Source organism: Bos taurus, chromosome 4, assembly GCF_002263795.3.
Source record: "Bos taurus isolate L1 Dominette 01449 registration number 42190680 breed Hereford chromosome 4, ARS-UCD2.0, whole genome shotgun sequence".
NCBI lineage: Eukaryota > Metazoa > Chordata > Mammalia > Artiodactyla > Bovidae > Bos > Bos taurus.
The window spans coordinates 94,043,278-94,071,148 of record NC_037331.1 but is presented as its reverse complement, the minus strand read 5'-3'; the positions used below and the strand labels follow the sequence as shown (position 1 = coordinate 94,071,148).

General features: G+C 44.0%; 2 protein-coding genes across 2 annotated transcripts in view; both read right to left on the bottom strand.

Moving 5' to 3' along the window:
* CPA5 (carboxypeptidase A5) overlaps positions 1 to 7,342 on the bottom strand; it is a 54,291-nt gene extending 46,949 nt beyond the window's left edge. Inside the window, 2 exon segments of the mRNA NM_001077905.2 lie at positions 5,828 to 5,912; positions 7,028 to 7,342. The gene's annotated coding sequence lies outside the window, so the exon portion shown is untranslated.
* CPA4 (carboxypeptidase A4) overlaps positions 1,063 to 27,871 on the bottom strand; it is a 45,036-nt gene continuing 18,227 nt past the window's right edge. The window contains exons 5-15 of the mRNA XM_024991158.2: positions 24,744 to 25,843; positions 18,543 to 18,624; positions 18,003 to 18,137; positions 16,684 to 16,782; positions 12,758 to 12,859; positions 10,839 to 10,943; positions 9,972 to 10,082; positions 8,603 to 8,693; positions 7,028 to 7,227; positions 5,828 to 5,912; positions 1,063 to 1,331 (exon numbers count right to left, since the gene is read on the bottom strand). Of these exons, the coding sequence (XP_024846926.1) occupies positions 1,147 to 1,331; positions 5,828 to 5,912; positions 7,028 to 7,227; positions 8,603 to 8,693; positions 9,972 to 10,082; positions 10,839 to 10,943; positions 12,758 to 12,859; positions 16,684 to 16,782; positions 18,003 to 18,137; positions 18,543 to 18,624; positions 24,744 to 24,880 (1,332 nt within the window). The 5' untranslated portion in view covers positions 24,881 to 25,843 and the 3' untranslated portion in view covers positions 1,063 to 1,146. The remainder of the gene's footprint in view (positions 1,332 to 5,827; positions 5,913 to 7,027; positions 7,228 to 8,602; positions 8,694 to 9,971; positions 10,083 to 10,838; positions 10,944 to 12,757; positions 12,860 to 16,683; positions 16,783 to 18,002; positions 18,138 to 18,542; positions 18,625 to 24,743; positions 25,844 to 27,871) is intronic.

Genomic DNA, 27,871 nt, shown 5'->3' with positions numbered 1-27,871 from the left:
AGATGCTGCACAAATCCTAGGCAGAAGGGTAAGATTTACAGACATGTTTGAAAAGAGCAAATTAAAAAAGAGAGAGAGAGAAAATAAAAGAGGCAGATGGTACATGCTAAGGAAGAATGTAACAAGAGGAGCCTGACTGATGAATCTTTGCTCCACCTTGCTACTCAAGGTCCAGGATGCAAAATAGAAAAAGCAACTTTAAAGATCAAAACCAAAAATTGAAAACCAGGAGAAGGAAACAAGGTACACCAGAGAACAAATAGGGATGTGCAAGGGTAGTAAGATTACCTAAGCCAGAGGAGTGATTTAGGACCAACAGGGTGAGAGAAAGATCTCTGAAGTAAGTTCAAAAGGCAAAGTAGAGGTGAGCCCATCAGGACAGATGGGGATAATTTAGCTATCCTGCTATTATATTAGATCAGCACTTAATCCAGGCTTTCTAAGTGAGCAGTACCTGAGGACACAGATCACCTTCTGGATCCCAGTTACACTGAATAACAAAGGGGAGAATGTGATCAGAATTGTAATATCTGGGAATTTTTGACCCAGTTATGAGACGTGAGTCTTATATTCAGACTAAGAGCGAACAAAAACAAAACAAGGGGATGACCTGTACTGATGACCCTATGGGATTTATTTTTCAAAGAAAAATATGTTCAAGAAGGAGTGAGATCAGTTAAAGGAAGTTCTGTGACATCTGTGAGACCAGTCTAAAAGACAGCATTACCTCCCACAGCACTTCCCTTGGGGCCCCCACCAGAGCAAGGCCATGGGTGTGGCTAGATCGGATGAAACTAGAGAACCATTTCACACACCTTTTGATCTAAACATGAGGTAGAGACATGCCACCCAGTAAGGGTTGATCCTAAGTGTGGCTTGCCCACCCAGCTACGTGGAAGGAAAGGCATACAGAGGGCTCATTGAAACAGCAGAACCAAAACACAGCAGGCTGGCAGAAGTGCTTCTCTCAGCGCACGGCCAGAATGCACAAACTACAAGGAAGGGGGCTGGCCGGGGGCTGACCTGTGTTCTCTACAAAGCCAGAAGACTCCGACTCATGTGTGAAGGAACACGCTCTCTTTAATAATGGCCTCTGTGTGTGTGTGGACAAGGGAATACAAAATGTAGACAGAGCAAGGCTCTCTTCTAGATGTTGTTCCGCACATGCTCCATGATGGTCTTGAGCCCCAGCCAGGTCTCCTGTGCAGTGGGGATGATCTGGTCGGCTGGCAGAGCGAAGGCATAGAAACCAGTATCTCTCAACTCAAAAGAGAACGCATACTTGATGCCATTATCATATGCCCAGTCAATAGTGTTCCCACTAGCTGTATCTGTTAAGTCAAAAAGAGAAAACACTTTGAAGCCTAGTTCCTTTCAGGGTTAGACGGGATGGGGCTCGGAGCGCTGCCAACCTATGGTTCCTCAGTGATCTACAGTTCTTTCTGAAAGTCATCAACCTACAACACACAAATGTTGACCTGATCCCTGTGTCTCAGGCCGTCCTGCACCAGGAAGGTCTTCACCAGTCTCAATCCAGGAGATTTTAAATCCGCATTTCCATTTTGTCACCAATTCACTGTTTGGACTCCTTCAGGTCACTGGAAGCCAATCTCTGCAGAGTGTGGGAGGCAGCCTCCATCACAGCCACAATGATCCTATCTCCTAGTATTCACATCCTTGTGTAATGCCCTCCTATACTGGGCAGGGCCAACATGATCTGTTTGACTGCAGAAATGAAAGTGTGCACCCTTCAAAGCTAGGTCATAAATATCATGGCTTCTGCCCTTGCTCTCTCTTGGGTTACTGGCTCTGATAGAGCCAGCTGTTATGTTGTAAGAACACTCAAGCAGACCTTTATAAAGAGGTCTATGTGGTGAAGAACTCACTGCCAACAATTAGCAATCACTTGGCAGGCACCAGAGTGAGTCTGAGAAGCAGATCCCTCAGCCCCATTAAGCCTCTAGACGACTGTAACCCTGGAAGACATCCTGACTGCAACCTCCCGAGAGTGCCTGAGCCAGAGCCACCCAGCTAGGCAGCTCTTGAGTTCCTGACACACAGAAACTGTATAAGAAAATTCATGTTTATTGTTTTAAGCTGCTAAATTTTAGGATAACTTTTTGCATCTCAAGAGGTAACTAACAACACAGAGGGAAGGAAGCACTTGGGACTTCCCTTTGTCAAAAGGCCAAGGAGGCAAAAGCCTGTTTTCCTGCTTCTTCCAGTCAAACTCTAGCAGAAACTGGATAAAGGTGTAGTGTAGATGATACTGAATAATAAAATAACAATGTCAACAGCAGCTATCATTTGTTGAACATCTACCATGAGCCAGTCATCATACTGGTAAGTTTACGTTTAATCTTTAATAAACCAGTGAGATGGGTATTACTGTCCTTGTTTTTCAGATAAGAAAAAAATCCAGGCTCAGAATAGAATACTTTGTCTAAGAAAACATAGATGGAAAATGGCAGGGCTGGAATTCAAATCCATCTGATGACAAAGCCCATGCTTTCTTCAACCTACTTGGGGTTCAGTTAGAATGTTTTATATATAAAACATATGGTGGTGGTGGTTTAGTTGCTCAGTTGTGTGCAATTCTTGTGGCCCCATGGACTGTAGCCCACCAGGCTCCTCTGTCCATGGGATTTCTCAGACAAGAATACTGGAGTGGGCTGCCATTTCCTTCTCCAAGGGACCTTCCTGACCCAGGGATTGAACCTGTGTCTCTTGTGTTGTGGCAGTCTCCTGCATTGCAGGCAAATTCTTTATCAACTAAGCTACCAGGGAAGCCCATAATATACACATGTCTGTTAAAATATGGGTCCCTTTATTTTTCCATTGTTCCTGAATGTTGTTTCTTATGATACCATTTGTGATTTTCTAGAGATGCTGCTTCACGGAGAAGGCAATGGCACCCCACTCCAGTACTCTTGCCTGGAAAATCCCATGGACAGAGGAGCCTGGTAGGCTGCAGTCCATGGGGTCACTAGGAGTCAGACACGACTGAGTGACTTCACCTTCACTTTTCTCTTTCATGCATTGGAGAAGGAAATGGCAACCCACTCCAGTGTTCTTGCCTGGAGCCTGGTGGGCTGCCGTCTATGGGGTCGCACAGAGTCATACACGACTGAAGCGACTTAGCAGCAGCAGCAGCAGCAGAGATGCTGCTTCAGCTGCAATTACATGTTCCCTGAGGTTATGGAATAGGCTCTCCTAATCTCTCTGAAATTCCTGTATAATTCCTACAGATTTTCTCTACCTGGAGAAAAATGCTGAATAATAAACAGACTATGGCACCAGCAAGTTACATAGCAAGCTCAAGTATTTCAGAACAGGTTTTAAATTCAGGAAGAGGGCAGGAGGACCTCTGCTGAACAAACTGATCAGATTCAAGAACTTCACTTTACTTGGGTCCTTGCTAAGTCTACCTACCTACTCTTTTTTAAACATAACTGGGAACATACTAATAACACTGGTGTGCACACTCTATTTTTCAATTAACAATTGAAGATTATTTCCTATTAGCACATACAGATCCACCTCATTCACTTAAGGGCTGCATAATGTTTCACTGTAAATGAGGTGAAGTTGCTTAATCATATCCGACTCTTTCTGACCCCATAGATTGTAGCCTGCCAGGCTCCTCTGTCCATGGGATTTTCCAAGCAAGAATACTGGAGTGGACTGTCATTTCCTTTTCCGTTTCACTGTAGGAATACACCAAATGCATTTTCATCCAGTACTCTACTGATAAACATTTAGGTGCTTCCCAGTCTTCTATAACTAAACAATGCTGTCATGAACATCCTTAAAACTCACAATCTACCCATGAGCCAAACAAGCTCAAAGACTTTGTTTCTAAGCCCTTAGTAGATCAGAATCTGTGAAGAGGAGGGGAAAGGGTTGCTAGAGGAAGGTGGCCTAAGGAAGGAGACATGAAAATTCTAGAAAGCAGACACAAGAATTAAAGAAGCAAAACAAGCTGGGCTATTTAGCAAAAGGATTGAACAGTCCAATATAGCACAGAAGGCTTTCAAGATACAACAACTGACATTCAGAAAGCCACTCAGTCATGAAGAAAGGAACTTAAATCTCTTCTACATGCTCAAAGAAGGCAGGAGAGTGTGAAAATCCATTTTAGAATTATTTATATTCATACAAATACAAATAATTTGTATAATTGAATAATATATACAAATTTTATAATTCATCTAAAAGGATTAATCTAAGGAAAGGGTCAGCACTTGAAGGAACAAATGTCAAGTACTTACGTCCTACACACCCTAACCCAGAGAGTGAGAGTATTTTTATACAAAAATTGATTTCATTTTGGGGAAGAAAGGAGGGCAGGCAAAGCCTGTAAAAAATACAGAAGATGAGCTCTTGAAAGAGGTAGAAAATATTATGTCTCTTGATAACACTCAGGAGAGCCTTTGTCCTACTCTGTTGGAGCAATCTGATGAGTATCTCTTACTTTGGGGACAGCTTATGCTGGGAAGAAGAATGTTTTTTGATATGGGAGGAAAAGGCTATTCTTTTTTTTTTTTTTTCCTAATTTTATTTTATTTTTAAACTTTACATAATTGTATTAGTTTTGCCAAATATCAAAATGAATCCGCCACAGGTATACATGTGTTCCCCATCCTGAACCCTCCTCCCTCCTCCCTCCCCATACCATCCCTCTGGGTCGTCCCAGTGCTCTATTCTTTAAACTGGCGTTTAGACCCAAAATCCAGGACTCTGGTGACCTGCAGAGATCTTTGGAGAGGACCTCCTCAGAAGGCTCCTGCCAACTTCCTTTAGCTCTCTTTGGCATAGGGCTCAGTTCTGACTAATTAAATAGAAGGTGGTGAACCTCTCCTGATGTGTTTGTTCTCAGAGGTGCTCCCATTCAACAACACTAGTAATGATAAACCATGAGTAATTACTAGCTTGTTGATGCAATTAGCAACACAAACATCAACATCCTGCTAAGTGCTTTATGCAGCTTGGTGGCATGTGAAATACAGACAAGAGTGCTGAGGTCAGAGTATAGATGAGGACCTAGGAGGTGGGATGGAGAATCTTTGCAGAAGAGGAAGACTGAGGAGAACAGCAGTTGAGGGCAAAGTAAGTAGGATGGGAGAGCGAGTTACAGTATGGAAAAGGAAAGCAATATCGGCAAGTTTTCACGGGCTTTGAGGGCAGACCAACTGTTGGAAAACTATTTACAGAGGAGGCACCAGAGGGGGAAAAGAAGGGCACTTGTTTGAAAGGAGCTTAGCTCCCCATGTTTTGTGTTTCTATTTCCCATTTATAGCTAGGGCCTTGGAAAATAATCATATCCTTCAATCTGATCTAAAAATTTAAAGATCAGATCACAGAATAACGGAACTAGAAGGATCTCAGCAGGAATAGAGTGAAATGCTCAGATGAAACACTTCAGCGAGAAACCAAAACAAAAGTATTTCCTGAAACTGAGGTTGAGTTGTAGGTCATGGGTCTCAAGACCCTCGTCAGGTCTGCAGTCTTCATAGAGTTTTTTTGTTTTTTCAGCTCAATGCTAATGACTGTCCAGAGGACCTCCTAAACCAAGCCTGCTATGCACATGTTCATTTCAGACAGGATGGTGAGGGGGTCCCCTCCACGCCCTGGTACCACCACCCCAGTTCGATGAAGATGGTTGCCTGCAACAACTACCACCACACGGACTTGACATAAATTCAGCCTATCACTAGCAACAAAAACAGGTTACAACATAAAAAAAGGCTGTCTTGTGGCTCTTCTCCAGCTTCAAGTATCCTCTCCAAGTGTTCCCTAGTAACCAGTAAACTCAGGGAGTACTTACAGACAGTGGAGCCGACAGAACCCACTTGGTACTGAGTGCCCGACAAGGAAGCCATAGCTTTGGATGCATTCCGTGCCACCATATCCTAGGAGCGGGAGATCATTAAAGTGAGAAAGAATGGACTCTGAAGCCAGACATTCCTCAGCTGTTCTGTACTGCAGTGGATTGGAAGATTCCTGAACCCCCACCCCCCAACCCCTCCCCACCACCCAAAGTTCCCTTCTGGTCTCCTTCTTTCCCATCTGACCAGAGCCAAGGCCTAACTATAAAGTGAGAGAAATGGAATGGTTCCTCCAACTCCTTCTATCACATCCTCAGTTCTTTATTTCCAGTTTGGGGCCAGGGTAAGGAGAGAGGTGGAAGAAGGCCAGATAAGTGCTCTGAAAACAGGTGTATTGTAAACTCAAGTTGGGGTGCTGTATTGCAGCTCTTTGCAGATCTGGAGGGCTGTTCACCAGCCCATTAGAAATCTAGTAAAGGCATCACCATGTTCACCTAACCTGAGGGAAGGGAATGTCATGTTCATGAAGACAAGGGAAGGGCAAGTATGTTCAAGCGAAAACCTTTTAAGAGTTTGGGTGTTCTCAGAGTGGAGGTGGAGAAAGGGCCACCATATATGGATGTGCCCTACACAGAGGACCTGCTTGAGACCAAAGTCTAGACCACACCTAGTCATAAGCCCTGTAGCTGTGACCCCTGGCAGAGGGGCACACTCAAGCAAACCAGCAGAGAAAGAGAGGCCTGCAGTCACTCTGCAGGTGTCAGGCCCACTCCAATGAGTTCACCCTAAGTGTCTGCTCACATCCTGGGGTGAATCACTGCATGCGGTATAGAGCACCCCTGGGCTGTGGCCTGCACCCTACTTAAATTCTACCACACCCCGAGTGAGGAGCACCTCCCCCTTGGACACCACAATGCTGCCCACAGTTCTTGACAAGCAGTGGATCTGCAATACATTTTGGTCAGAAAGACAAGTGAGAAGGAAAAACAGCATCCAGTGTGGATCTTGGAACTCACAGCAAACACAGAAATAAGGAGGATCATCTTCTTCCTGTTCCCAGTAGGCCTGATGGCACATTGCAGAGAAGAGACAGAGAACACTGGGCCCTTCTGGAAACAAGCCCAGCTTCTGGACTTTCTCTACAAAGCTCGAGAACCACCACTGTAGCAGCACCCAGAGGAAACACATATACCACTTACCAGTTCATCAGCATCCGGGACTCTGCTAGTTGTGTAGCCATATGGATACATCACCAGCTGCGAGTAGCTGTGCAGGTCGATGAGGCATTTGAAGTCCCCATGATTTGTAATGAAATCTGCCACCGATTTCACCTCCACTTCTGAATGGGCATGGAGTCCATGATACGTATCAGAGCAAGGGTCGTTACTGGTTCCCACTCCTGTGGGGAGTGACCCAAGCAGAAACGTTAACCCATGGGCTAAGGAAACAGAAATGCAGGATTCTCCACCCAGAGGAGAGGCAGAAAGCATGCACAGGCCGCTGCTGGCTGCCCTGAGAATCTAGTCCTCAATGTGTATATATTGTGGGGAGGGTGTGGAAGTGGGGTGCTGAATCTGCCAGTGTTGAGCAGGAAAATTGATAATTCCTTTAATGGATAGAGTTGACCTTGTACTGTATCACCAACAATTAATGTCATATTTTACAAAGAGTAATTAATATGTATTCTTGATAATTAATATGAATACTAATTAATAATGAAAATGACTCCATTTATTCTCCAACTAATTCTCTTGGTTCAGATCTTAATGGCCAAGTGCTGCCAAAAATAATCCATTGTTGTGGCTAAAATCTCTTGATTATTTGACAGATATTTAAAATTATTGCCTTCTATATTACCTCACAATATAGCCCCCTAAGGTATCTGACATGTATGTGAAAGCATCCCTGTTGTGACTTAGCTTTGATGCCCTCAATTGCCACATTTTTATCAGCTCCTTTCCCACAGTCACATTATTTTTCCCCCAATGGTTTGTGTGGTATTTCTACACAAGTAAGAAAATTAAAACCATTACATTAAAACATCACATCAAAAGCAAAACATCAGTACAGCTGTGGAACAGTGAAAGAGAACCACCAGAATTTGGAATTGAAAAGTGAGTTTAGATCCTAAATCTTATCAACCGTATGCTCTTGAGATTGTCGCTGAGCTTCCATTGTCCCATTTCCAATAAGAAAACTCACTCTCTAGGTCAGAAGAATAAATAAGATAATATATGGGAAGCTATATAGCATACAGTTGGCACTACTGTGGGGGTGATTTTTAAATAGCTGGAACTCAGAATCCACATCTTCTAATTCTCATTTTCGTTCCGTAACATCAAAGGGCAGAGGTTCATATTAATACATCTAAGGGTAAACTGCTATAGTTTAATCTTCACAACGTCATCCTGCCTGTTGGGGTAATAGTGCTAATTGCTCTCTTCTGTTACCACCAAGAGCCCTTCCACCATTCAGTAACTTGCCCAGGAACCAGGATGGCCAGGTAGAAGGTCAGCTCATGGATTTGTATAAGATAGAATAGTTTTAAAGATAATAGTGTTCTCTCAGGAGGACAGAAACTGCTCAGTCATTCCCTTTCAAAATTACACTGAACAATAATATAGAGTGATACACAGAATAAGGGATTTGCCCAGTTTCTCAGTGAACCAGCAATGGAGATAGCCTACAAACCAGTTCCCTCACTGCCAGCTCAGAGACCTAAGGACAAGGCTACCCAGAGGTATCAGGATTTAACAACTGTCTCCCCCACCTACCTCCAAAATGAGAATCCCAATTTCTATTTGGATCAGCACCAATGCAGGTGCTTCTAGGATTTACAGACCGTGTCTTCCTCCATAATCGGTTCTGAAAAATTCATCAAGGAAGAAACAGCATTCAGAGATGGGTCAGGGCACAGAAGAGGTAAAGCTTTTCTTTGGGGGGCCTATGATAGAGATGGCACCATGGATGGGGCGAGCTGCCTGAGTCCTGGAGGCAACTTCAGAGATTTGAAGGATCATCGGGGTTTCAGCCTTCTCTAACTGCAGAGTCTCCTCTCCTTCCCCAGAAGGGAGAATTAGCCTCCTGATCGGGAGAAAAGGACTTCCCCAAAATGACCTGATGCCACCTGAATCCACTGAATAATTTAGGGCTTCAGTCAAAGTGGAACAAATGGACATTATCGGCCTCAATGATAACTGACGTGATAGCAAGTGCACAGCAACTATTGAACCCTTGCCTAAAAAACTGACCTGACTCCAATCGAGCATCTAGATCTGACCGCAAGTGAACAGGAAACACAGGGGATGAGGGAATAAATTAAATGGCACAGAACAAAGAAGTCATCAGGCAAATTCAGAATGTGACACATTTTACATGACAATTTACTTGGGTTTCTCCAACAAATGAATGACATTCTAAAAGACATGTGGGGGTAGGGTAGGGATGGGGAAGACGCTGTATAATTTAAAAGCCTGCATAGTTGTAACAACCAAATACAGGTACAGACCTTATCTGGATCCTAATTTCAACGAATTGACTCAAAAGACATTTTAAAGATAATTAGGGATATTAGATGATATTGAAAAACTTCCATCCAATTTTTTTACTGTTGATAGTGGTGGTGTTTTAATTATCATCAACTAGAGATGAAGATGGCAACCCACTCCAGTGTTCTTGCCTGGAGAATCCCAGGGACGGGGGAGCCTGATGGGCTTCCATCTATGGGGTCACACAGAGTCGGACACGACTGAAGCGACTTAGCAGCAGCAGCAGCAGAGATGAAGACTAAAGAAGTTTTGAATGAAGTAACCTGATGTCTGGGATTTGCTTTAAAATACATCAGAAAAAAAAAATATGTAGGAGGGAAAGAAATGAAAAGAAGATAGGTAAAGTGTTGATAATTGCTCAAGATCCATAATAGGAAGTTCATTAGACGATTCTTTATAAGAAAAAAAACATACCCTGGTAACCCTCAGCCCAGAGAATGACTGGAAAATGAGACCCCCCAAGGAAGCTCCTAAAGTGCACATTTTATGGAATTTTTATCTAAGGTCATAGATAAAGGTCTATGCAGTCACAAAGCAAGGAAATCAACAAACAGGTCTTAACTCCAAGCCCAGCCCATCTGTCAGTATTACTCACGTGAGTATGAGTGTACACATATCCATCAGGATTGGCCACCGGCAACAAGAATATATCCATTTTCTCCAAGATGGAGGTGATGACTAGATCTCTCCCATAATCACATGCAATCTAAGCAAAGACAACATGCTTGTCAGCTATGTCTTTGCAGGCTGGGTTGCTAGATCTAAGTCAGAGTATCTTCCCCAGATGCCCAGCTCCTAGAACAGCATCTACCCTCTGGCAGTCTCCCTGCCACCCTTGTAGGTGCAGCTCTCTGCAAAGCCCACGGAGCACTTCAAAATCTGAGGGAACATGGCTACCTGATGACATCAACTTCAATGAGTCCTGGGCTGCCTGGTTTATTCTTCCTTCCAGGGGGTAGGAGCAGGGGAAAGGAGAACCACACATCATAATAGTTATTAGGAATATGAGCCCCTGTGCTAGGGTTGGGGAAGATGGATCCTCCACTCGCACCACCCCTCCTCCCTGGAACTGGCTTCAACTAGACTTTCCAGAGGGACAGAGCATGGAGATAGCATGAGGTCCCTGAGAGCCAGGAGAGCCTGAAAGGGACTGAAGGTAAAAATTATCTGAGCCTTGCTGCTGAGCAGGACTGACTATGTGTCAGTGTTTCAGGGCCACCTCTACAGCTCATTAGTATGCTCACTGCTATGAGCGGACATTGCCATTTAGCTAAACTATGAGGCTGACTGTGGGGCTCTGATCTTTTGTTTCTCCAATTTGAAAAGACTCCCCCAGCCTATTGTTCCTGTGAGAGTACCCTCCTAACCTACCACATCCCACCCCTCCCAGGTACAGCTGCATAGTACAGTACAGGGCACCCCTGGCCCTGCAGAATGCTGGGCTAATACTAGGCGACATGACCTTTCTCGCAGTCCAGATTGCTGTGGCCGATGAGATCCACTCCCGGGCATGGATGCCTGCATTCAGCAAAATGGCCGGGCGCTGCCTGCCTTTTCCAGTGCTGAACTGGAAGAAAAAAGAGGCCAGAAAATTACCCTTCTGTCTGGCTGTGTGTCTACTCACCTCTCCTCTCCTCTTCCCAGTTCGCCCCTATTCATTTAAACCATTTAAGATCATTCAGAGGCCAAATGTTCCTGAGGGCACCATCCATTTATCAAGCTTCTCCAGGTCGAGGAGCTTAATTGACTGGCAGGGCCGAATTGCAGCACCACAGCTCCAGGCAGCTTGAACCACTCCAAGGTTGGAAGCAAATGGGAAGGGGAAACAACTGCTATTGTGAATTATAATTTCAGTGTGATTAGAGATAATATTATGTCTCTTAAATGGACTTCCTGGTGGCTCAGATGGTAAAGCGTCTGCCTACAATGCAGGAGACCTGGGTTCAATCCCTGGGTCAGGAAGATCTCCTGGAGAAGGAAATGGCAATCCACTCCAGTATTCTTGCCTGGAAAATCCCATGGATGGAGGAACCTGGTAGGCTACAGTTCATGGGGTCACAAAGAATCGGACATGACTGAGTGACTTCACTTTCACTTTATGTCTCTTGAATGACCTCAAATGGTATCTCAACAGAGAGGTACACAAAAGTGCATGAACCAGCCTGTTCTAGCTGATGCCATAAATGAAATCAGTTTTAAAATGAGGAAAGGGGGTTCACTATTGCTTACTGCATGAAATGAATTCTGACTGCTCCCTTTTAGTGTTGGGTCCCCTTGGATCAGAGCTTGGTGCTAATGAAGCAAAGGTCTCCATCAGTTGGCAAATAATCTAAATTTATGTAGATTATTTGACAGCAACCAGCTCAAAGGCAGGGCTTCTCCCACTGGTAATTTCACCATTGCTGTAAGCCTGGATCCCTCAGGACCTGTATGGATCTAAGGGTTTGACAAATTCTAGGCACCATCACTTGTTCCATGGTTTATATCTCCAAATTCCTTTTTACTCATTTGGCTGGATTATTTATGTAATTTATGTCACTGCCATAAATTCTTTGCCTCTTTTGCCAATATAGACCTAAAATCTGTTAGAAATATCTGGAAATTAGGCTTGATGTAGCCAAGGATCATAGACTGGGCTTAAAATTACACCAACCTCAAAATTACCGTCCTAGATTGCTTTTCCAATAAGTACCCCTAAAAAGCAGAATGGAATTTTTAGACCCATCCCAATTTGTCTTCATATTTACAGAAGATGGGAATGGAGGGAAAAGACTGTGGCCAATCTGAAAGCTTTCTGAAACACTAACCACCTCCCACTTCTTTCATTTTTAAGTTTTATTAGTTTTCTTGGCTGCCCTGGGTCTTCATTGCTGTGCATGGGCTTTCTCTAGCTGTGGTGACTTCTCTTGCTGCAGAGCAAGGCTCTAGGGCTCACGGGCTTCAGCAGTTGCAGGCTCAGTAGCTGTGGCACACAGGCTCTAGAGCGTCGGCTCGGTAGTTGTGGTGCACGGGCTTAGTTGCCCCTTAGCTTGTGGAATCTTCTTGGACCAGGGATTGAACCCAGGTCCCCTGCATTGGCAGGTGGATTCTTAACCACTGGACCACCAGGGAAGTCCACTCACCTCTTCCTGATCCTGCCTTTCAGCCAAAACTTGGAAAGGGATGTGCTCCTTCTAACTCCATTCACAACAAGCAGAAGCAGGGGACCCTGTGTCAGAACAACTTCTAACCCGAGCAGAGGTGTCCCCACCTCACCCTCCTCCCTGAAGTCAAGGAGGTCCTTACAATCTGCCTCTTTCAAAAGTGTGAGGGCTGAGTCCTAGACACAAGGAACCAGGAGCCTGAGTCCAGTCGGGCTCTTCAAGGTGCATGGAGCCTCACCTTCAGGACATACATCAACCGGTTCTCAAATGAATGCCCAATCTTCACTGCGCTTACCAAGTGAGGATAAGATTTGACAATGCTGTCCATCTCTTTGTGAATCTGAAGTGTGAAAAAGTAAACACAGGGGCATTTAAAAAATTTGTTCAGCTCTAGATGGGTATCTGTGAACTTTATTTTGTTGATCTTAATGATTTTTTTATAGTCCCCTAACCTTGGGGTTGACAATATGAAATGCTTAATATTAAGCAACTGCCTAAGAATCCATGTCTATGATTTTCTAGAGAAAAACACATTTGTCCACAAAATTATAGTCCGTTAAATGAGAGTAGAAACATGTATACAAATACTGCTTCAAAAGTGTGGCCCTTTGCACTATACTAGTCTAGGCCGTATATTGTCACCCTGCTTATTAAGTTATATGCAGAGTACATCATGAGAAACGCTGGGCTGGATGAAGCACAAGCTGGAATCAAGATTGCTGGGAGAAATATCAATCACCTCAAATATGCAGATTACACCACCCTTATGGCAGAAAGCAAAGAGGAACTGAAGAGCCTCTTAATGAAAGTGAAGGAGACTGAAAAAGCTGGCTTAAAACTCAACATTCAAAATAACTAAGATCAAGACACCCAGTCCCAACACTTCATGGCAAACAGATAGGGAAACAATGAAAACAGCAAGAGACTTTATTTTCTTGGGCTCCAAAATCACTGCAGAAGGTGACTGCAGCCATGAAATTAAAAGATGTTTGCTCCTTGGAAGAAAAGCTATGACCGACTTGCTGCTGCTGCTGCTAAGTCACTTCAGTCGTGTCCGACTCTGTGCGACCCCATAGACGGCAGCCCACCAGGCTCCCCCGTCCCTGGGATTCTCCAGGCAAGAATACTGGAGTGGGTTGCCATTTCCTTCTCCAATGCACGAAAGTGAAAAGTGAAAGTGAAGTCGCTCAGTCGTGTCTGACTCTTTGCGTCCCCATGGACTGCAGCCCACCAGGCTCCTCCATCCATAGGATTTTCCGGGCAAGAGTACTGGAGTAGGGTGCCATTGCCTTCTCCGATGACCGACCTAGACAGCATATTAAAACCCAGAGACATTACTTTGCCAACAAAGGTCCATCTTGTCAAAGCTATGGTTTTTCCAGTAGTCATGTATGGATTGAGTTGGACCACAAAGAAAGCTGAGTGCCAAAGAATTAATGCTTTTGAACTATGGTATTGCAGAAGACTCTTGAGAGTCCCTTGGACTTCAAGGAGATCAAACCAGTCAATCCTAAAGGAAATCAGTCCTGAATATCCATCGGAAGGACTGATGCTAAAGCTGAAGCCCTAATACTTTGGCCACATGATGAGAAGATGACTCATTTGAAAAGACCCTGATGCTGGGAAAGATTGAAGGCAGGAGGAGAAGGGGACAACAGAGGACCAGATGGTTGGATGGCATCAAGAACTCAATGGACATGAATTTGAGCAAGCTCCGGAAGTTGGTGAAGGACAGGGAAGCCTGGCATGCTACAGTCCATGGGGTCACAAAGAGACAGGATTTAGCAACTGAACTGAAGTGAGTCTAGATAACCACCTAGGGCCCCATTTAGCCAAGATTCTTGAAAGAACTCCCCTCCTTTTTTTTCATCACTTTTCCCATCAGTTAGGAAGAAAATTCAGCATGTACTATAAATATGTATAATACCACACAAGTATATTATGTACATTATAAAACAAAAAATAGAAACAAAAGTTGTTACATTAATAATAAATTCAAATATATGTAGAAATATAAATAGAAATTGCAACAGTTTATTCCTCCATTCCAGTGGACTATCTTGCTTACACCCCACTGTACAAGCACTCCACTTTGGAAGTGATTCTTCTAAAGACTTTGATCTCTCAATTGAAGAGCTGTAACAAAACAAGGTTATGAATGCTTTTATTTGCTTTCAGGGATAAAAAAAAAAAAGGGTTTGCTTTAAATGGAATTCATCCACCTTAGTTGTTCAAACTTTTTGAGGGCTGAAATAAAGAAATAAATGAATTTATATTTAGACCTTAAATTTGAAAGAAGGAGCTTTACAGAGAAGGAAAGTGTGCAATCAATACAGAATAAAATCAAGCTTAAAGGGTTTATCAGACTTGCAGTCATTATGGCAGACTGAGCAAGAAACTCGCTCTCAAATATATAGGCAAGCCAGATAAAATACTATGAAAATGAGTCCCAGACAAATTTAAAAGCCAAAAAAAAAAAAAAGGAAAAATTGTGCCAGAAATGAAGAGAGAGCAAGCTAACAGAGTACAGGACAAAAGGTGAAGCCCCAGGGCTAGATATCCGTCTTAGGTTCTGAGGGTTTATAGCAACCAGGAAGAGGAGTAGAGGGCAAAGGACCCTGCCTGGAGCAAGGAGCAAGTTCCAACTTGAGAGCTGGAAAGTGGTAATTATGGCCATGAAAAGGGCCTGGAAACTCTACCCACCGACCCTAGAAAGTGGAGCAAAAGCCAGATGCCTGCCTGAAGTTATGAGAGGAGAGTTACTCAGGAAAAGTTAAAACAACAAGCTGTGTCCAGACATGGGGTTGCAAATTCACAGTGCCAACACAAGGGGAAAGCTTACCCACAACAATAACAAAAGTAACTGCCACCACAACAATACGCACACAGGGTCTTAAATTAGAAACCCTGGCAGAAACAAACAGGAAATTCCCTTTAGAGACCTAAGAAGGTTTAAGTGATTGTGGGATATGTGCTTGTAAAAGCTGTTTTTACAAAGAACTGAATACGAGTAGCCTTCTGCTGCAAGCCAGATGACAATGATACCTCAAGTCAGAGAACAAAATTGAGTGGATAGGAACGTGAGGATCCTGCAGCAGTCAGGTGAGGGGATGGTGTTTCCAGAATCTTGGGTGACATTTGCAACCTGTTAGCTCAGCTCGGGAGTGCCCCGTGTTAATGAGGCTATCGTCACGGGCTGGATCCCTGTGTGGGCCTCAGCTCCATTTTCGTCCATGGCCCTGGACTGAACTCCTGACTTTATCCAGCTGTTTTGCAGATGTATGTCAGTGGTCACAAGAGGGATCAAGGGGCAGTGTGGCCAAGTGTACACAATAAACAAAGCTACTGACAATCCTGGGAAAGAAGTGGGAAAAAAGCTTGGGGAAAAAACCTCATCTGAAAGAAAAATAATTCAAAGTATATGCCTCATGAAAAGCATGCCAGGAACTCTATCTTTGGATATATATTCAGCCATAGGAAACAAAATACCAGTTTAGATTTGGGGTTTGTTCCTGAGTTAGTAGAGAATTTCCAGACTAAGGAAAAAAACATTAGGGGCCTAAGAAAACCATAGGCTACGTGATTCAGTTCCATTCCAGTCCTTCTTGGTTCTTCAAATTCCAATATTACATTAAATTATTCTGCTCCAAATTTCTTATTTGAAGGGTTGGCTTACCTTGAAAGTCATTTATATAAGTGATTTCTAACTAAACACAGCACCAACATGTATTATGGAACAAATACCCATTATAAGTAGTCATGATAAATGAGTGGAAATATTTGGTTAACCTTGGAAATAATCACTTGTCTATTTGCCTGGGATAAGTAACACTTTAATCTGGGTGAATAAAGTACAGGGATTCTGGTGGAATATAACAAGGTTGAATTACGAGGACTGAAAATGGTTGCAATTACTTCATGGTTTTCTTTGAGGGGTTGCTTAAGAAAAGAAGGATGCATGTGGGAGTAAATGTTCAGTTTGCATTTCACTCTGCTCTTAGGAGATAAACAACCCAAGAATCAGAAAGAAGCTGAAGTGTACACATTTTAACCCCTCATTGTAGGCGTACTGTACTAGGGACTAACACCTCCTGGAAGTAAGGAGAGGGGTTACAAAACCCAAAAGGCCAATGATCTGATCTTCACCTGCTTTGAAATACTTACATCTTCCAGGGTGTGATAGGCCCCATAGTTAAAGCAATTATTGCTCAGTTCTTGACGTACATTGCGTTGTAGCTGTTGGTGTTCACTATCTAAAACGTTCTGAAACAGACATGGCAACATTACAAAGTGATTCTCTGGGGGCAGAGGTTCATGTTGTTTCCACTCTTCCTTGGGATATGGGCTGGCCAAGATGGCAGCACCCTCAGCACACATATCAAGCAGCACAAACGTCAAGGTATAAAAGGGGGTCAGATTTCTTCCCCGTATCTATAAAATCTTACTTCTTGGAGCCCAACGTACAACACCTCATTCAAAACTCACTTTCTCCCTGGAAGCAACATATGTGCCATTTGGTTATTCTATACTATGAATTCTCTAGACGTCAGCCTGCATCTGGTATCCAGTGCCTCTGAAATACCCAGCTTGGGAAACCATTCAGAAACAAAGAAATTCTTACAACCACTCCTACTTTGAAGGCTCCTGGCAGATGTCTGTGACATGTGAGGATGATTAATAAGCTCACAGCTGCTCACACCATCAGGAAACTCCCAGGCCAAATCACCAATTAGCCCACAACCCACCTCGGTGAAGGAGAGAACGTGAGCCAGACACTGTCCTGCTGTTCAAATACAGCTCGTGAGGCTGGTCTCTGACTTGGGCAGTGACGCTGACTCTGCTAGGGGCTGCTGGTAACATTCTCCCTTTCACCAACCACGCTTATTATTTATTTTTGCCCATGCCACATGGCATGAGGGATCTTAGTTCCCTGATCAGGGATTGAACTTCTCCCCCTTGCAATGTAAGTGTGAAGCCACTGGACCAGCAAATAATTCTCAAAGGATATTTTTTATGACTGGCCTTCAGCACCTCCCCACCAGCACACATTCTATTCTTCCCTCTTGACTTCAAATAAAAAAAAAGAGACTTAATACTTGTGAGATAGCTATGACATACCATGCACTGTTAGATATTTTATGTACATTTAAGCACTTAATCTCAATTAATCGTATGAAGTAGATATAACTATTACCATTTTACTGATGAAGGAACAGAGTCTCAAGAGGGTAACAGTTTGTCTGAAATTACACAGCTAGTAGTTAGCAAAATCAGGATCTGGATCCAGATCTGACTGGTTTGCCATGTAAGCCCTTTCTAGCACAACATGTTCCTCTAACAAGTCACTGCACTTTACTTCCATATACCTCAATGTCTTTATCTGTTCAATGGAGAAGAATGAGGCCAGAACTTGAAAATGTTCCAAGTCCACTCTGGCTACTTGGTCCTATGCAAGACCAGTGGAGGGACCTTGGCCTACCCACCTGCAGGTCTTCAATAGCCACTGAGTACTCTAAGCCATGGTCCTCCAGGAAGGATTTGACTTCCTGCAGACTGAAAGAAGGGACCAGGACATCTGCAGGATGACCGAGGGTAGAGGGAGATTTCCACAAGTCGAGCTGAGGAGAAAAGAAGTAAAACCAGGTTAAAGGATAGTTCAGGTAAAAAGCACAAAGAACTCATTCTTCTAGAACAACTGCCAAAAGCCTGGGTGGTCCCTGAGAAGCTGAGTTCTGCACAAGGGCAAACTTCTGCCATTTCAGTTTTATCTGGTCAGGCCTGCCCAGCAGGCAACACATGGCAAAGCTCAAGGAGTGACAAGTCAATGGCAGAAAGATGAAGCCCTCTGCTAAGGACCCCATCTCCCTGGAGAGCACTTCCCCACCAGCTCTCTCCATTGTATAAAGACATGTTGATTAATATAGGATTATACACAGAAACTCTTCAGGAATAACAATGCCAGTGCTGCAAGAGTCTTCTCCCACCACGGTTAATTGATACTCAAGAGAAAGAGAACTAGGTACCTTAAGGTTGTCTGAATTCACTAGCCGATTGAGTTTGCTGATCTCATCTTCATTTCTGATGTTAATTCTGAAAACTTGGTGCCTGGAGAAAGTGGGGGGAAAAAAAGCAAAAGATAATGGTAAAGCTTTCAGCTGGCAAATAAACCCCAGGCCTACTATCCCAGACATAATGAAAGGAAATGGTCTAGTCTTTGGTTATAATATATAGCCACTAAAAATAAGGCTACGTGGCAAATATGAAAAAGTGCTTATGGTATATAACTTTCAGGGAAATATTAAGTGAAAGAGCAGGACACAAAATTGTATGTATGCCATGACTGTAAGTATGGAAAAAGCAGATGCATTGGAAGAAAAACAGACAACGGAAATATAGCAAATGCTGACAGTGCTTATGTTCGGGTCATGGGATTATGGATGACTTACTTTTTTCCCCTCGTATCTGTTTTCTGTAATGTGGTCATATTACTTTATAATGAAAAACATATATATTTTGCAGAAAGGAATGTTCCTGAGCTACACGCAAAGCTAACTCAAGACATAAAGAGGCACTTCTTCACTGTCAAGGTCTAGGACTGAAACTGGCTGAATGTCCACGCTGGAAAGAGCAAGGAAAGAGAACAGACCTTCCATCCTGGGAGGGTTAGTTATTTTTCCTCTTACCAAAGAGGGGAGAGGCTGGGTGCTCTCCAGGCCCTTCCAGCTCCGGAATCCTACACCAATGCATGGTGCTGGGGCTGAATTTGGGATTCATCCCCCCAATGGGGCTCTGACAGGGCCCAGAAGGAAGCTGGCCAGTCCCAAGCCCCCCTTTGTTGTTCGTCCTGCACTCGTTTCCTATACATCATTTAGCTCCCGCGGCAGCAGCAGGGGTAGAGGCCCCCGAAGTCCTGTGTGTGGGTGGGAGAAGGCCAAGCCTGAAAAGCTGCCTTTGTGCTCTCAGCCGGCTCAGAGAGCCAGGGGAGCCATTAGGCCGTTGCTAGGTGACGGCCCGAATGAATCGGCACTCAACACTGTCACATGCGTCATCCCTTTGACACAAATGAATGCGGGAAGAGCTGCTGGAGACGGCTGTGGGCTGAAGGACCTGTTGACAGAGAAAATGGTTCTGTCACAGGGAGCTAAACGTGCAGCCTCACGTGGCAGATCAGCATCTCCTCATCAGAAAACCGGTCTAATCCGGATGAACTCTCAGAGCTTAACTTTGTTCTGGGAGCTTCTGGGGGGTCTCCAAAGGGTCTGGTCTAGCCTCTAGGGAGGTAAGGTCCGCTGCAGAGTTGCTTCCGTTGCAGGCAGCAGATTTGAAGGGAACGCCATTGCTGAAGCCTCACTTTCCCCCTGCTCATCTGGTCTCCACAGGGTCCTGGGAGGTGGGCAGCCAAATGCATCCCATGGGAGTCTCTGAGCCCACAGTGGAGAAGCCACTGGCTGGCAGGTATCAGCCCGAACCTGACAGACTTGCTACATATTGGACTGCAGCCCTGGGAAGATGGGGAATCAAACCACCATTTCCCTGATACAGGCAAGCAGCCTTGCAAAAGTAACAGGTTTAAGACAAAAGGGAAACCCTTCCTCCTAGCTGAGTACCAGGACCTATCTGTAGAACTCATGCTCTGTCACAACCTGTCCTCAATACTCCAGAAAAAGGGGCATCTTAAAAATGGGTGTTCTGCCTATTTGCAGGGCAGCAGTGGAGACACAGACATAGAACAGACTTGTGGACACAGTGGGAGAAGGGGAGGTAGGATGAATGGAGAGGGCAGCATGGAAACATACATTACCAAACGGAAAACAGACAGCCAGTGGGAGTTTGTTGTTTGACACAGGGAGTTCAACCGGGACTGTGTGATAACCTAGAGGGGTGGGATGGGGAGGAGGCGGGGTGGAATGGGAGGGAGGTTCAGAGGGAGGGGACATATTATATCTATGGCTGATTCATGTTGATGTATGACAGAAACCAATACAATATTGTAAAGCAGTTATCCTCCAATCAAAAATAAATAAAATTTTTAAAATGGGTGTTCTGAAAAGTGCCTGTGCACTGGCATCTCTGTTAGCAAAATGAGGCATTGGTAAAATACAGCATTGACTAGAGTATCACAAAGAGAACAAGGAAGGAGAAGGAATAGGATGGGCTCTTAAGAATATTAAAACCATGTTACACATTCATCCACAACATGTGCTTTAATTCTCCCAAAGTGGTAACTTCACAGCAGAACTTTCATACTCCTGGGCACAGTCCACAAGGGAGTACAGGGAATCTAATTGGCCCTGATGATGATTAAACTCACAGCTCATTTCATTACATCCTAATTAGCCTTGCTCCAAAGGATAAAGACACATCTGTAACATGCAGACAGGCAGGGCGGAAAAGCTGGTACAGAATAGAGTCTTTCCCCACATGTCTCTCCTCCGTCTCTCCCTCCTACACATTCTTGGCTCCAGCTTCACTCAAATCCCAAATTCACCATACGTTTTGCCCTCCTATGCCTTTGCACATGTTGTTTCCTCTGCCTGGATATCCAGCCCTTTTCTTTATCTGCCTAGCCAATCTCTCACCCAGGCTTTAGGATCAACCTTCATCACCCATAAGGTTTTCCTCAACCAGAAAAGACAATGTTAAGGACAATCTTCAGATGGCACTAAAAACTGGCAGGAGGCAGGGAGGATCTAACATTATTCTCATGAACGTAAGTTCATCCATACCTAGAAGCAGAAAAAACGTAAGTGGGTGCCAGGTGAAGGGCAGCCTTTCTCTTGCCCTCACTAGCTTTGTCTCTATTTGGAAAATGCACCCTGAGAGTGTGGGTGGTGGAACATAACCTATCTCCACCATCTGGAAATCTTTTCAAAGATTTAAGCTCTTTCTGAAGATGGAAAATTGGCCTGGGGAAGGGGACATGCTGGGGTTTGCAGGTTGCCATGTTTACCCTTCCTACTCCACACAGGTAAGTGTTCCTACAGCTCTTCTTAACTCTGGTGCTCTCCAATACCCGGACTGGCAGCTGCTGCCAACACAATGGTCAGTGATCCACTCTCAGCATTTTCACACTCATCCCATGTGCTGGACAGTCAGTAGTCACCTTGGTTCTGAGCTTCTATCCCTCCCCCTTTCACCATGTGGGTGGCCAAGCAGCACGTTCTTTGCGCCTTTCTTACTTGCATCCCCAGCCAGTCTTAGAAGCCACCACATCTGAGATGATTTCATGGAACTCTTAAATGCCTACCAGTTACTGCCAATGCTACAAGTTCTGCAACTATTTCCTGTTCTCTGCCTGCTGTACACCTTTAGGCATCCTGGCCACCATCCTATCCTTAAGATGAGTGGAGCCCAGGAGAGAAGACACCAGCAGAATGAGAGAGACTGGGGAGGTGGGTGAGTTAGGTGGAAGGAGCAGAGACTGGGGCTGGTGGGGGGATGAAACCATCGCCTCCATCTCCATTGGCACTGTTGCCCCTACAACCCAACCTGCTTCCCGGCTATCCAATCACTCGAATGCTCAGAAATCAACTTCCCCTGGCTCTAGATGTTCACCAAGTTGGGTGTCTAGGCTATGTTTATGGACCTCAGGAAGAATTCCTCCACCTTTGCTGGTTTCCCTACTATAAGGCGAGAAAGATTTGAGAAACCTATATGCAGGTCAGGAGGCGACAGTTAGAACTGGACATGGAACAACAGACTGGTTCCAAACAGGAAAAGGAGTACGTTAAGGCTGTATACTGTCACCCTGCTTGTTTAACTTATATGCAGAGTAGTACATCATGAGAAACACTGGGCTGGAAGAAGCACAATCTGGAATCAAGATTGCTGGGAGAAAATCGATAACCTCAGATATGCAGATAATACCACCCTTATGGCAGAAAGTGAAGAGGAACTAAAAAGCCTCTTGATGAAAGTGAAAGAGGAGAGGGAAAAGGTGGCTTAAAGCTCAACATTCAGAAAACAAAGATCATGGCATCTGGTCCCATCACTTCATGGGAAATAGATGGGAAAACAGTGGAAACGGTGTCAGACTTTATTTTGGGGGGCTCCAAAATCACTGCAGATGGTGACTGCAGCCATGAAATGAAAAGACGCTTACTCCTTGGAAGGAAAGTTACGACCAACCTAGATAGCATATTCAAAAACAGAGACATTACTTTGTCAACAAAGGTCCGTCTAGTTAAGGCTATGGTTTTTCCAGTGCTCATGTATGGGTGTGAGAGTTGGACTGTGAAGAAAGCTGAGTAACGAAGAATTGATGCTTTTGAACTGTGGTGTTGGAGAAGACTCTTGAGAGTCCCTTGGACTGCAAGGAGATCCAACCAGTCCATTCTAAAGGAGATCAGCCCTGGGATTTCTTTGGAAGGAATGATGCTAAAGCTGAAACTCCAGTACTTTGGCCACCTCATGTGAAGAGTTGACTCATTGGAAAAGACTCTGATGCTGGAAGGGATTAGGGGCAGGAGGAAAAGGGGATGACAGAGGATGAGATGGCTAGATGGCATCACTGACTCAATGGACGTGAGTTTGAGTGAACTCTGGGAGTTGGTGATGGACAGGGAGGACTGGCGTGCTGGGGTTCATGGGGTCGCAAAGAGTCAGACACAACTGAGCGACTGAACTGAACTGAACTGATGACACTATTGATTAAAACTGTCTGCAATTTGCTCAGGCACACAGCACTTTCTGTGTAAGCTCCTATGGTAAGCACTCCAGAGCCCAGCCAAGCAGTATCAACCCAGGTGTCCACTGCATTATATGAGAAATCTGTATCTTGAGAAATAAAAGTTTTTTTTTCAGCCACGTGAATAGATGCAGCAGGAGCCTGAGAGCTTTATGCGTCAGCCCACATAGCAGCAAATGTAGTTATTACACACTTACTGCTGAGCTGCCTGTGGAGAAATCTCCTTCCCTTACCACCTGTTATGCCTAAGCGCTCTGAGCTATTTGGCAGTAGAGACCAGGTGTGAACGGAAGTCATCACCATAAAAATTACTCAATCACACATGAGTAATTACTTCAATAAACAATCTCAAAGTCCCTTTAGCCAGATAGTATAATGGAGAGTTAACTAACAGATATAGACAAATCAGTTAGATATAGGATTCTTTCTGGAGATTGTTGTTCAGTTGCTCAGTCATGTCTGACTTTTTGTGACCCCATGGACTGCACTTGGGTTTTGCATTCAGAGTTCCAACTCCCCTGCTTACCAGCTGAGTAGCCTTGGGCAGGTTTCTTAATCTTTCTAAGGCTGAATTTTTTTCATGTTTAAATTGAGGAAAATAACACCCCTGCCTGGCAGAATTGTGTGATCCAAAAGATAATGTACGTGACAGCTCTTTGCAAATGGCAAAGCATTATGCAGTAATGAGTTATTAGAATTCAATCTTCCAGTAGGGTACCACAGCATCCTTTCATCTCTCCTACCTCCCAATGTCCTCTCCTTTGTAAACCAAAAGGCATTCCACGTGGAGCACATGTGCCTGTGCACGCGCACATACAGAATGAACAGGTGTACTGTTGCCTTTCACAGCTAAGGCTAAGCAAGACCCATCAAATCTCCATATGCTAGATGCTACCAAGAAGGGTCTGCCAAACTTAACTGTTAACAGGAAGGTGAAGCCAAGAAGCCTGTGACCCAGGTTTTCCTCTAAGTATGGCATAAACTGGGCTTCCCTGGTGGTTCAGCGGTAAAGAATCCACCTGCCAATGTAGGAGCCTCGTGTTCAATCCCTAGGTCAGAAAGATCCCTGGAGAAGGAAATAGCAACCCACTCCAGTACTCTTGCCTGGGAAATCCCACAGACAGAGGAGCCTGGTGAGCTACAGTTCATAGGGTTGTAAAAGTTAGACACAACTCAGCGAATAAACAACAACAAAACATAGCAGAAATTAGAAACAACTGGTAAGTCCTAGTAGTTCACACAGGAGTAAGAAAGTAGGAGATGCCTAAAACTGACCTTAGGAATAAGAACCTGGAAGAAAGAACTGGCGGGAATTATGGGGCTGGGGAGGGACCAAAGACCACCTAGTTTTGACACGACAGCTAAAACTGAGCCTGAGAAAGAAGTAATTGGTCCAAGATACAAGAGCAGAGCTGGGACAGGAATCCAGGTCTTCCCTCTCAGCACCATACCACCTGAGGTACAATCAGCCATTCATGTCCAAATCTATTTGGTGCCTGTATCTCTGAACTAAGTAATAAGTCCAAAAGGAACTTACCCAGAAAATGTTTCTCGGTCACAGATGCCAGACCCAATAAGGGCCCCAAAGAACAGTATCCACTTCATGTTCCAAGGATGCCAGTCATAGAGTGGTTGAGTCAAGCTGTAGTTATAAGGAGTCTGAGGCAGACTCATGTCCTCAAAAATGTTAATATGATTCCTAAGCACCCTTGCAACTCTTGACAGTACATCAGGTGGGTCTTTGATGCCTCTTGCATTCCTTTTGAGTGATAAAGGCCAAGCCTCTTGACCTACAAAGTCAGAAATCTGCTCCTCAGGCTGGAAAAGTCTGTGATAAGGGTTCTGTATTGCTTAACACTTGGTTTTAAGGATTGTTTTTTGAGTAAATAGGGAAGTCCCACAGGGCTGGATAGAACTTACACTGACAGAAGAGGCCAGATTATAAACCTGAAATTGTGTTAGCTCTAGAATAAAAATAAAGACTGTCAAAGAAACCCCAAGTCAACTCCAAGATCACACACTTCACACACTTGACAAGCCCTTCTCTGGTGAGAGTAGATCATGATGGAAAGTTTGTGGCTTCTGTTTTGAATCTAACACTTAATTTTTCTGACTCCACTAAAAAGGCAAAAATATATGAGGTACACGGTATAGGAGAAATGTGTTAGTCTTAATAAATTATCAGTTTTCCTTGGAATCTAAAAAGATAAGGCTTAATAGCATTATTAATAAGACTTTCTTACATTTACTAGGTTCCGAGTCTGGTGTCCTTTCTACCAAGTCACAGAAGAATAAGTGGAAGACACTCATGATCTCCACCACTTCTTAAGGACTCTGGAGCCTTTCAATCCGCCCAAGGTGCCCCAGATCGCACAAGCCTCCCCCATTCTACTGTCCCCCATCCACATTCTTTCTGTATTTTCTCAAGGGGAGTGGATTCAACCAAGGGTCACGGTTGGGAGTGCTAAAGAAATGTTATTCTGACATTTGTTACAACTGTAAGAGAGACTTCATTCAAGATTATTGCAACAAGACTTCCCTGGTGGTCCAGTGGTTAAGACTCCATGCTTCCAACACAAGGCGCACAGGTTAGAGCCCTGGTTGGGGAACTAAGATCCCACGTGTTGTGCAGTGTGGCTAAAAAGGAAAAAAAAAAAAAAAATGGTTATTGCAATAGAGGTCATGCAACAGGACAGATTAACTGTGTTCAACTTCAAATCTATTAAATATAGCAGAGCAAGGAGGTCAGTGGATGGAAAATTGCTAAGAGGAGACATAAAGTATAGGGAGAATTTTTGCTTAACTGGCCTAACAGGATTTGTGCAAAAGGCAGGCTACAGATTTAGACATCAATGGTAGAGAATAAGGAACCTAATCAGATATCAAGGACTGAGGGATGACTTATCAGTATTCTTTGCTAAGACTGACTTAGGGTCCAATGATAAAGCTAGTAGAAAAGAGAGCTCAGGGAAGTCTGTCTATGGTCTGGTCAAGAAGAGTTGGTCAGGAGTTGTGGAGCTGGGGAGCCTCTATTGAGGCTCTCTTGTCCTTCCAACACTGAAAATGAACGCCTAGGCCCACCTTGATCTGTCAAAAAAGCTGGGCTCTACTTCACCAAGATCGAGTTCAGCCTGAGAAGCTGAGACCTTAATCTGTAAGAAATCTGAACTAAGTAATCAAGCACTCAGAATGCCAGGCAAGGTGAAATTCACTTCCCACCTGTATCTCCCAAGGAAAGCCATTAACATGAAGAAAATCCAAATCTCTAAAGGAAGTCAATGTCTAAAGAGAAATGATATGGAATCGGAGACTCAGGTTGATGGAGCAGCCTGGAGGGAGGAATGTCATTGGTTTGCCATCACTAGCTTTTATCTTGCAGTGTATCAGAAACAGAAATGCGAAAGTCAACAATGGACCCAGAGTATGCAGCACCTAGCAGGATACTCGGCACAGTCTAGTTGCTTAACTAGTATTTATTGAATTAATAAACTCAGAAGTCTCTTTCTAGCTCTAAAATGTTACTCTATTAAGATGAAGGAGCTGACATATACCACAACATTGGTGAATCTCAAAAACATTATGCTAAGTGAAATAAGCCAGTCATGAGAGGACAAGTACCATATGATTCCATTTATACGTGGTACCTAGAATAGGTAAATTCATAAAGACAGAAATAGAATAGAATTACCACAGGCTGGAGAAAAAAAAAACAGGAAGTTGTTGCTTAATGGGTACAGAGTTTCAGTTTGGGATGATGGAAAATTTCTGGAGATCTATGATGGTGATTATTGTACAACACTGTGAATGCACATGAGCTGCACACTCAAAATGGTTAAAATCATTTTATGATATGTATATTTCACCACAAATTCTTTTAATTTTTAAAGGATGTTGGTAGCATTTGCTTTAAATGGGATTTTAAAAGATAAAGGTTTTTAAAATATCAGTTTGCTGTGTTTCAGGGCAACATAAATCAATGATAAAATGTTCCTATATCAGGATTAGAAAAAGGAATAATCATAACCCAATTTTACTTCCAATCAGAGAGGTTTTAATGGTATTTAGTCCCCAGAGTCCTAATGAGGGCAGTCTCACACAGGCTCCATGATTGTCTTCAAGCCAAGCCAGGTCTCTTTTGCTTGTGGCTAAGATCTGATTGGGCTTCCCAGGTGGAACAGTGGTAAAGAACCTGCCTGCCATTGCAGGAGATAAGAGAAGATCCCTGGAGAACAGCATGGCAATCCACTCCAGTATTCTTGCCTAGAGAATCCCACGGACAGAGGAGCCATACTTTGACCACCTGATGTGAAGAACTGACTCACTGGAAAAGACCCTGAAGCTGGGAAAGATTGACGGCAGGAGGAGAAGGGGATGACAAACGATGATATGGTTGGATGGCATCACTGACTCGATGGACATGAGTTTGAGCAAGCTCCAGGAGTTTGTGATGGACAGGGAAGCCTGGGATGCTGCAGTCCATGGGTTGCAAAGATTTGAACACGACTGAGTGACTGAATTGACTAACTGAACTAAAGATCTGATTGGCTGGCAAGAGGAAGCCATATCAACCTGCCTGTCTTTCAGTTCAAAGGCAAATGAGTATTTGATGCCAGAGTCATAGGACCAGTCAGTACTTTCTCCACTGGCTTGGTCTGAAGAGTAAAT